This window comes from Acanthisitta chloris, unplaced genomic scaffold (genome assembly GCF_000695815.1).
Source record: "Acanthisitta chloris isolate BGI_N310 unplaced genomic scaffold, ASM69581v1 scaffold12404, whole genome shotgun sequence".
In the NCBI taxonomy this organism is placed as follows: domain Eukaryota; kingdom Metazoa; phylum Chordata; class Aves; order Passeriformes; family Acanthisittidae; genus Acanthisitta; species Acanthisitta chloris.
In genome coordinates, this window is record NW_008668817.1 from 84031 (window position 1) to 95444 (window position 11414).

Below are 11414 nucleotides of genomic sequence, written 5' to 3' on the forward strand. Positions count from 1 at the left end.
CCGTCACAGAGCTGGCTTCACAGGCCACTGCCACTCACCAGCAGCAGAGAAACTTGCTAGGACATCCAATGCCTTATCCCTCTCCCACTTAGTAACGTCAGCAGTAAGCCTCCTACTGGCTGCTGCCAACTTTGGACAGAAGAGAAAACGGATAAAAGCCACTAGGGAAATAAAATCAGAGGTCACGCTCACAACAAACCCTGCTGTGTCTCGTCCTCCAAAGTCCCATGCTCCCTCAGGCTTCTACAGTCACTGCTCAGAGTTGGAGCCCTCCCACTCCATCCACCCCAAACCCAGACCTTTGGAATATCCAAACAGGGACTTCACAGCACCCAAAACACAGTAGCAATTTAATATAAACTGTTGCATAAATTCCCCAAGGCGAGCAGAACAGCCCATCCTTAACACACCCCCGATCCTCTGATAATTCACAACACAAAAATTAAAGTGTTTCCATAAGACTGGAAAATTGGTTCCTGACTGCAACGTAACTCAGGATTTTCACTCTGTGCCACAGTCAAGCATAAGATGCCAAGCTCAGATCAATATCTACTCATTATTTAAATAAGGGGAGAGCTGTTGCCTCAAAAACAGAGTTCAGAAACTTATTATTCCTCCGATAAAGTGCAACCATGCAATTTACCAGTCACAGGACACATTCAGCCTTTATGCTACTCTCCCAACTTGATCCAAAACCCAAGTGCCACCCCAGCTGTGCAGTAAGGCAGCCACATGTTACCAAAAAAAATCCAAAACAAAAACAACAACAAAGAAAAATACTAGTAGTGAGGGTTACTGTGACTGCTTTTGGAAAGAAAGGGAAAACACAGCATACAGAGTATAGCAAGGGAGGTAAGCCCCACTCCCAGCCCCACACTCCTTACCTTCATAGCAGGGCAAAAGCTTCCTCCCCTTGGACTGCAGGTTGGGAGGGATAATGTTGCAGAAGCCGTGGGGCAGGATGTATTCTGTCTCATAGTAGATGTTTTTCCAGCGGTGCGCACATGCCTAAACAGATTATATCACATGCGTTATTGGCCCGGAGTCACAGGAGAGCCCTTCGACCAAGGCAGAGCATGCATGGACGGGATCACTCAGCGTCACCTTCCCCACAAAACCTCACAGTGCTCTCCTTATATCTCACTCTTTCTAGAATAAGTATCTTCTTGCTGTTACCTTCTGCACCTCATGACACTGCCTGACTTGGCAGCTCAGACCTCAGCCTTCACATAGCATGACTAGGAAAACAAGATGCCTCAGAGTAAGACAGAGTCCCTGCAGGAGATTTCAAGATTTCTCACTGTGCACAAATACAGCCAGCAAAGCTCTTCTCACTAAAGATGAACCCAGCCAAGCCAGAAAAAGGTGAAAAACAAGAATAAAGACATTGAGAATACACGTAAGAGGATCAGAATGGATGCTGAGACTGAGAAGGTTACTAAGACCATATTAGAAGATTGTCCCACCAGAAGATGCATGTGTGAGTCAAAGGCTTGTTTCTACCAGGAAAGGTAGCTCTGCTTCTGGTCACAGATGTGCCAAGCCTTGCTTACTGGCAATGAATTTAAATCAAAATGCCAGAGATTTTGTAGCAACAAGAGTGGCTACATTAGTCAAGGTGCAGATGAGCTGTAGAGACCAGGGTGGCTTTCCCCTCATAGTGAAGAATGAGAACCAGGCTCACCAGGATACTTGTACAACTGTTACACACAGGCACACAAGAAAGCAATGTAGCACCTGCTTCACACCTTTCCAGAACCCATTTGCTCCAAAAATTAACACTGCATGGCTGCCAGACAAGTTGCCTTTTGCTCAGGGTTTACTTGGAATAAAGGGAAAAGAAATGTGAAACCGCTAGGGCTTTGAACTTGAGCACATGCAGCGCCGTATCTCCAGCCAGTCTAAGTCTGAAGTCAATGTAGATGTGTCAATTTATATAATTTAAGGCTTGGCCTCATGCAAACAGAGCAGCCTTTATGCTACAAATCATCTCCTCCACATTCTTTCAGTCTTTCCTGGGAGCTTTGAGTCCTGTCACAAACCCCCACATTTGACTCCATCCTCCCCAGACGAGACAGCCCCTGTCTCCCATCCCTGTGTGCTACCCCACTTTTCTTCCTCAGCACCTGAGAACTGCCCATGGGAGCATATCACCTTTGTTAATAAATATCCACCCATAAGGCAGGTACAGTTGTGTCACCTCTCCAGTAAAGGACCTGGGAAAAGTATCAACCACTGGGAAGTTCTAAATCTAATCCAGCTGTCGACAGAGGCCCCTTCCAATATACTTACCTCCAGAAAGACATAAATGGGTAATACTACTCCCACAGAGCAAAATCAGTTGTGCAAAAGCCTGCTCTGCTCTTAACAGTGTTGCTTTTGGAAGTTTGATATTTACTGCTTTCCTAACTTCCAGTGCTCAAGGAGAACCATGTCTCTCCTGAAGATGGCTATCACAGAAGGACAATGAGGGGGCTCCAGGGGCTGAGGAAAGCTCTACACCACACTGCATGGTGCAGGCTGCCACAGTGACACAAAAGATGCTTCCGAGGGCATCCTGCTACGCAGCCAAATGCGTGTGAGGAGTCCTGCAAAGGGCAGCTTTGGAGACTCCCTTACGTGCTTTAAGGAGGCTCAGTTACAACTTCAGTCTTCATGCACCACTTATTCAAAATTCAACAGCAACAAGAAAAACAGCATGTGAAATGCTCATTTTCAGGAAATAGTTTCTCTCCTGATGGATCTGCGCTGTGAGCACAAATATACACACGCACAGCCCTTTCAAAGACAGTGCCATAAAGACACATACCATTAAAGAGACAGTCAAGTCAATCCTAACTCTGGATATAAACTCAAATAGAAACAGATCAAGAGTACTTCTTTAAATTACTGTTGTAAATTTCTAGTCATTTTATATCTTGGAAACTGCAAAGGACTCACATAAATTAACCCATAATCTCTCCCAAAGGAGCATGAATGACAGTGTCAGGGAGAGCAGCAGCATTTCCTTACAAGCAGGTGGCTTTGCTCAGAAGTGAGGTGCAGAGGCTAAGAAAGACGGAACAACATAAGGAGAGGAAAAAGCTGCTGCTGGATAAGAAGTACTTTCAAAACCAACTGGAGGCTATGGGCTCAGTTGAGCACTTTTGGGCACTCTGACCTAATCTGTTAGGGCTTGGGTTTTGTTTGAGTTTGCATTTTTTTCATGATCTCTGTACCTTCATCATGATGTGTATTCAGGCACACTACAGTTTATCACTGACTGACTCCATCTGCAGACCTCCAAGGGATGAGCTCCACCTTGGTTATCTCAGTGGAGTTTTAACAGACTCCCTCATGTCACAGCTACAGAATGTGACATTTTTGCAATGGACAGGAGTTCATCGGCTCCTCTTCTTCCTCAAAACTCATTTCCCTGCAGCCAGGCAACCAGAACATTTGTCTCCCTGCCATGATAAAACTCATTCACAGCTGCTTTTGGTTTTCCTGTCTTCCCAAAAGTGTTTAGTTGATTACAGTACACTGTCACTGCATTTTTCAGTGTTGCTGAGGCAAGGTGATGTGCTACCAAAGGTGGCTACAGCCTTCCTTCTTTGACAGCACTGTGAAGTGAGTTTTTCTGTTTTGGTTTTTTTTTCCCCTAAGGTGACTGCAAACAACTGACTGCCTATACACCCTATTTTAGATGCAAGCTATAGGTGGGTCCCTGTGCAATGAGGCAACCATCAGCACACTTTGTGCTCAGCAGCTGCTGTCAGGGCACAGGTTCCAGCTCTACCATGGAACCGGGGAGAAAAGATGCAAACTCTTGAAGCAAAGTAAAATTCTTCTGGGCAAAGCAAGCTGATACGTCTATTGAGGGGTGACACTGCATTACCACAATATAATGAACAGACCGTTTCAGAACTGCAGACACTTGGCTCTTTTGCATGTTGTTGCAGCCACGGGTTTTGCACCACAGTGAAAGCAAGACAATAACAGAAGTGGCAGGTATTCAGGAAGAGCAAGACTGAAGGGTGTGGTTTATCTCCAAATCATAATGGACTGTCCCCACTTCCTCTCCCAACACAAGTAAAAGGAGGACTTTTAACTGTTTTGGTTTGGAAAGAGCTGACAATCTCAGCTGTATTACTGCAGTACTGAGATTAATGCAAAGATTGACTGACAGTATATCTGAAGACAGGAAGCTTTCTTATTTACTCTTACTTCATTTGTTTACATCCTCACAGTTTGATGTTCCTCTATTTAGTCTGTCACACAAACAGAAAACTCTGGTTCAGTAACATCCTGGCACAATATGGGCTCAAACACAATCCACTTTTTACCAAACACCAGCTAAAGCCACACTCCTCATGTTCCCTATATGCCCATTCTACTGAAGCTGGCACTCTTAACAAGCAATTGGGGAAGGCTGATAAGACAAAAAATTTAAGCCACTAAGCAGTTTCAAAGCTAAAGCAACAACTTCTTTGTACAATCCACAGTTAAACTAACACAGGACATCAAGAGCATGAACGTTTCACACAGGTGACTACCCTTATTTATCCAAAATAAAAAAATAAAAATCTATCCAGGGCTATTGACCACAATGACATCACTTTGACTTAAAGGAATCCCAAGAAGAGATGCAGTAGAGCTGTAATATCTGACAGTGTAGACAGCACACACTCCTAACTGAAGGGACTCACTCATGTTAGCTAGTAATTTTGTTAAAAAACTGACAATTTGGCAAATACAGCCACAAACACACATTCAGACGTTCTCAGAACACCAGTTTCTCAAACGGGCTTCAAAGAAGAGCTACATTTTAAAGAAATACTGATCCTTAAAGTTAGAAGAGTCTGTATATTAAATCCATCTGCTTATGGGAAAGTCACAAATCTTTTTCTGTAAAAAGCTATCTCAAAACACAAAATAACACTGCCCTGAAACAGCCAGGTATTTTCCATCCACAGAGAAATCTGTATGCCCTCACTCCAGGTTCTGTTTACACACAGGTGTGCACAGACATATAATTAGCAGTTTAGGACCAATTCAATGAGAATTATATATCATCCTCAAGCATCTGGACATGATCTTGTCAAGCATCTGGACATGATCTTGTCAGAAGGCTGGGTTAGGGCTGCTTTAAATCAGTGTCACTTGTGGAGACATTTTACCAGCTTAAGCTACATTGAAATAAGTACACCACCATCTGCATATTTTCCTTTAGTTACATTTTGCTTTTAAACTGCTTTATGTGTAAACTTTCTAGCCCTCCAGCCCCAATTTAAGCCCTCAGAGCCTGCCCATACCTCTCACCCTTGTAGTCTCCACTCAGCCAGCCAGCACCCAACCCCATCCTTGGTAGTTGCCCAGCTTTTTGCCCCACCAGCATCACCTTCATTTGCTGTGTCTGTCTAGGGTGAGGACACCTAAGCATCAGCTGCAAACCCCCTCCCTTTGAACCAAAATCCACAAAAAACATCATTCTCAAGATATAATTTTGACAGAAATGTTTCAGCATTGCCTAAAAAAAGTGTATGCAGTAGCTTCTAAAAATGGATTAGGATGAATTTGTCTAGTTCAGCCTGATGACTGGACAATGAAGAGGATGTTGTGTCTTGAGATAGTGTTATCCTGATCAGTGTAAATTACTCCTCAGTTGTCACACAAGATTCTGAGCACACATACATATCAGGATATCCCTTGAAAATATGAATTACTTAAGTTGGGTCCTCCTGTAGATGTTTACAGCGTATGTTATTTAAGCCCCTCTTTTTCCCCTCCTCCTGAATACATTCAAGAAAAGTAAAGCTAGCCCCTCTAACACTGGCAAGCTATACACCCAAAGAGGTGATGGGGTAAAATATCACAGTACCGACACAGAAAGGTATCAAACCCATGTGCTTCCCCACAGGAAAGTTGGTGTGCAAGGATTTGGGGTATAAGGATTTGGAGTCTAAGCATATATTAAAAAATAAATGCCTTTGAGGTAAGCAGATTTGTCCTCTTTCTGACAGTTTGATGCCACGTACCAGGGCAGACCCTTATCTCAGTGGAAAGGTGGGGCCAACTGAAAGTTTCCTATTCACAATGGTGTTTAGAAGTAGATTGTTGTCAAGGTAACTCTGATATGAGCTTGAAATTTGTCTGCCACATATACTATGCACAGCATTTTGCTGCCAATATTTTTTTTTTTATTTCCATAAACTTCCGTGCAGATATGAAAGGTATGAAAGCCAGAACCCAACCATGGACGTAAGTACAGACAGTTATTGATCAGAATATAAAATACCCATGTATTCTGGAAGGTTTTGGCCCAGCTCTCTTCACAATTACCTTTTTTTCCCAACACAGGAAGTATTTTGCAAAGATTAAATTGCACATCCTAAGGATGACATCTGCTCGCCTTGATCTATGCTCATGGTAACCACATTGAAGATAACCAGACAATCAATGCACAATTAAGACATCTCTACTTGCAACCCTTCTGCCTTGTTAATAGAAAATTAATGTAAATGAATTAAAAATATAGCCACAAAGACTCATCTTACAACTTTCCTTGTAAGTTCTAGCACACAATACATATGCTCAGGGAAAATGCATGCAAACATACTCCCTACATAAAATACAAGCAAACTACAAGAAGAACAAAGTAGCAGGTACCTCCCAGGCAAAATGCTGTTAATTTGGTTCAAAAATACATTCCCTCAGATTTAGGAGGAAGTCCTTGGGTGACACAAGTCAGGTGTTGTAACTTAGAGTCCTCCCTCTATAAATCAAGCCTTTTGGCTGAAGCTCCCTACATAATCTGCTGCCTCTTACTCTGGACTCTGTCAGTCACTGCCAAACACATTAATTCTGACATATTTAACATTACAGTCAGACATCAGCAACAGTTTTAATGAGATCAGTGAAAATCATGGACTTACCAGCACACTTCCACCAGCCTTCGGCTGTCTAGCCAGGCTCACACCCATCCATTCATTATTTCTGTCTTCTTTACAGGTCTTTCCACAGAGCATGCCCCGAGAATTGCCTACAGAAAGAAGGGAAAGGCAGCAAGGCAAGGAGACAATGAGTTTTAAATACCCACCGAAGAATCCCAACAAGAAAAGATTGCCCATCAAACATCTGTTCTCCTTTCTCCCTTCATCCTGATTATTAGTTCCTCAATGTATTAGCTGGGGCAATGCTCACTCTTAATAGGCACCATGCATATACATAGTTGAGGACAGACCCTGTCACCACCAGCCAGCAGCTATTACAGCATGTCCACAGCTCCACTTGAATAAGCCATCAAACCATCAAGTCAATGGCAGGGACATCAGACTGCCTCCAGAATGCAACCAAAGCAAACATTACTCTTGAAAATGAGATCAGGGACACTTAGAAAAAAAATTAAAAAAAGAGGCCTAGATCTTTAGCCCTGTCAGGCAGTATTCATGAATCCATGACAGTTTACATTACAGTAGCAGGACAAATCACTTAGCCAAAACACTGTTTTAACACATGTAAGCTTCATAAACAGAAACTCTACTTGACTCAGTGTGAGTATGAAAAGGTAAACAATACTAACATGCCTTTTTTTACAGACACAGAAAGAAACATGTCGCCAAGAAAACCAAGATAGTAAAAGGCTTCAATCTTTACCATCAGAATCCAGCACAATGTTTTAAATCAGAATTTTACTTTAGGACTCCACCTTCCCCTGACTCCAACAGTGCATCAGACAAACTGAGGTCAATCCTGACCACAAGCAATAGTGTATAACCATGTCCCTCACTAAGAGCACTTTGGCACAACAAGGAAACTCAAGGAATGATTTTCTGCATATTATGAGGGAACCCAGAGATCAGCACATTGCTAATAACCCCACATATCATGAGCCCATCACTGTATTGCCTGGGGTCATCCTATGCACCCTTACTTCAGCACTGCCTGGAGCAAGCAGCAGCACTCCCAGTGACTCATATAGCCACCAACATGCTGCAAAGTCACACTGAAGCAGGTGAATAAAAGACAGCAGCTTAGGGTAAGCTGGGAAAAATCCACCTTTACTGGGAGGACATCAGCATCAGGTGGGATATTTTTTTTTAATGCTGAAGAGAATATGGCACTTTTGCTACTAGTGCTCAAAATCCAACAGGAAAAGCTGATGGCTCCATCTCAATGTCTTGGGGACAATTTGAAGGTTGTGAGAGGATTGCTAACCATGTGGGTTGGATGCTTTTTGGTTCCTTTCTTCTGTCCCAAAGCATCATAACTACCCACCTCGCCCCATATCCAGTTCTGTGCATCTTCTGTCAGGGTTGGTATGGACTCGACATTTAAACACTGCTCCTGGGGACTCAACAGAGGTGCTGTATTTAGAGTCTGCCTTGGGAGCACCAACCAAGACCCTGGAAACCAAAAGCAAAGAAACAAGTGATTAATTTCAGGAAAAAAAAAGAAAAAATACAACAAGACTCATATTGCCAGAGCTTTCTCAGCAAAAGCACTTTTCTCAGCAACCTTGTAAAATAATGACACTAATTCACAAACTGAAAACATCACACACAATAAAGGCATTTATCCCCAGTGAAAGCACAAATACTTTGACAAATTACATTTCCATTAGGATTGTAACACATTGAAAGTAACACACCCTCACAATACATCCCCCAAAAGCATTTAGGAAAGCATTAGGATGGACAACAGCAGCTGCATTCATTTTTCCTCAGTTTTAGTTACATCTCTATCAATGCAAAAACTCACAAGAACTGATACACACATCCACAAGAGGATGAAGTCTGAACCTGCATGTTTGCCAGCCAGCCCAAGATTCATAAGCTTGTTTAGGAAGTGAAGGCACCCCATTCTCAGAATATTTTGTGTAATTACAGCTTTAAAAATACAATAGTAAAAAAAAAAAAAACCCAACCAACATTATAGGAGCAAATCTCTTCCACAATGCATTGCTATTGATCAACATTTGTCCTTAAGGCTATGAAGACTTCACCTGGACTATTTATCCCACATGAGACCTAGTGTTTCTGGGAAGCACCAATGCCCAGCTCTGACCATATGGTTACTTAACATACATTTGAAAGATGATGAGCACCTTTCAATTACTTGTGTTAGGATCCAGTTAACTGTTTAACAAGCTGGCATCTATCTGCTCATGCCCTAAGGGATGCTTTTTGTAGAGGATCTCACAAGGGAAGACAAGTATTAAGGAAGCCCTTTCACCGGCTCCTCATTAAAGGGACAAACTTTCTCAACTGGTTGTGAGCCCAAAACTGGGCACATGAGGATGAGCAGGGAGGTTAAGCGGGAGGAAAGCAGCTCCAGGGAGTGCAGTGGGGAGCACCAGATAGTTAAGTATCAGTTCTGCAATGCTCTTGCACTGTCAGGCATAACAGAGCTTCTACGTGTAAAAAAACCTCACTGAAGTCCAGGGCTGGAACTAAGGGTGACCATCTCTAAACAGCTAAGGTGTCAGCACTCCCGTGCATGGACCCAGTCTGCTACTTCAGAGGCAACAGCTGACCAAGGAGACACTGGTCTTAGTTTAGCCACTAAAGGGATAAAGAGCTACTGGTGCAGTCAGTCTGCACACGCAACCCTCCCGTGGCACAGAGGGATAGCTCAGCACTAGCCCCAATATGAAAGAGTTCCCTATTTTAAACAACTTTTCCTTCATCTAATTTAAAATTCCATCCCCAACCACCACACATCATCACCATACCAGTAAACACAGGGAGACCCAAGGCACAATATGTGCATGTGTCCAGGGTCAGCCTGAGGCACCTCAAGAGCTTTTCCTGCACCAGAGCCTCAATTTACCAAACAACAGCACATCACTACTCCTTTCATACTCCATGGACATGGGATACAACAAAACTGTCCTGTGACACTTGAAGATATATTCACAAATAGAAGAGAAACCACTATGTTAAGTGACCGTTTTCTCTTAAGTTTTATGGGCTAAGCTGTAACATTTGCAGCACTCTGATGGAGTTCAACTCTTGCACTCCACAGTGCACGTCATGTTTTCACAAGTAGAAGAATCAATATCCAAAATACTTAAATTGCTAAAACCCACAAAGCCTGCACGCATTGGGGAGCTAGTGCAAAGGAGCCTAAAATAATAGCTCAGCATGGAAATCCCTCTAGCCAGGCAGCAGGCATAAAATCAAATGCCAGTCATTTCATTAACACAGGCAATGAATGCATGTCATTCACTTATCGACACTCATGAGGTCTAACAAAAATAAGTAGTACTAAACAGTTACAGGTTCAAATTGCAAATGGCAAATATTTCTATGACCTGTTATAACAACGAGATAATGTAAGCCACATTGACCTCCCGTTTAAAAGCTTTGCTCCGACCTAAGAAAAGTAAATATGATTCAGCAACTAGTGCACAATATACCTTGTGTTGCAGCCTGAAAGACAGAGATGATGGAGTCTGAATCACAAAGACTTTTCAGCTCTTTTTAAAAAGCCAGCTGGGAAAAACTGATAATGAATGACTTGAGTAGGCTACTGGCAAAGGTAATATTGCTGTCTTGAGCAAATATATCTTTCAAAAGAAAAACATTCATTGGCATTCCTTCATGTGGACTGAGCAGAATGAAGCAGCCAGTGATATGTACCAAAAGCAAATCTATTTTGGATTGTCCTGAATGTCCATGCATTCAAATTTGATAGTTCACCTACATCACACACTATGTCATCTTAGAATCTTGTCTCATTCTTTGACTCTTGCACCCAGAGCCCAACTGTTGAAAGCTTTGCAGATCCCCTGTTCCATCTGGCATGATCCATGCTCACATGTGCCCTGGGATGGTTACCTTCAGGGAAATGAGAGGTTTCCTATTGGTTCGCATGCTTTTTGGTATTTGCCACATACCAATTACTCTAGTTTTATTCAAAGGTTTGAGACTGGAGTTATTTCCTTGGTCAACAATAAGACTTGCTTACTCTTTCATTAGTTTCTGTATGTAATGGCTTAACTGTTCTAAGAAAGTCACCTATTTAACTGTCATGAGACTTTTCAGCAGACTTGGATGGAAGGCTCATTTCCATCTAAATATTTTGGGATTCCTTGAACAAAAACACCTGTTTCGTATCTCCTCTACATTTTTAGAACATCTTTGAAATATTTTGCAATTTCTGTGAAACAATGCTGCAAACAGAGGTGTTTTTCCTCTGGTACCATATCAAATCAGAAATACATTTCAAAACAAAGCCTTAGAGTCTAATACAGAATTCACACATTTCAGTGGTGTGGAGTCTTGCCTGGCATAAACACAGAAGATACAAATACAAGCAGCAGAAGTACAACCTTCCAACACATTCCAACTAGTTAGCCACCTCTTGTTCAAAATAGCCTGATTTTTGTGATACATGTTTCCAATGCTGCTACAAGACTACTTGGGCTGTCA

The 11414-nt window shown here is 42.4% G+C and overlaps 1 protein-coding gene across 1 annotated transcript in view; it reads right to left on the reverse strand.

Annotated features, from left to right (window-relative positions):
* Positions 1–8384, reverse strand: part of ITGA9 (integrin, alpha 9) — a gene marked incomplete at both ends in the record, with an annotated part of 91711 nt that extends 83327 nt beyond the window's left edge. The window contains 3 exons of the mRNA XM_009073085.1: positions 885–1008; positions 6915–7021; positions 8257–8384. Of these exons, the coding sequence (XP_009071333.1) occupies positions 885–1008; positions 6915–7021; positions 8257–8384 (359 nt within the window). The remainder of the gene's footprint in view (positions 1–884; positions 1009–6914; positions 7022–8256) is intronic.
* Between the last annotated feature and the right edge of the window lie 3030 nt (positions 8385–11414).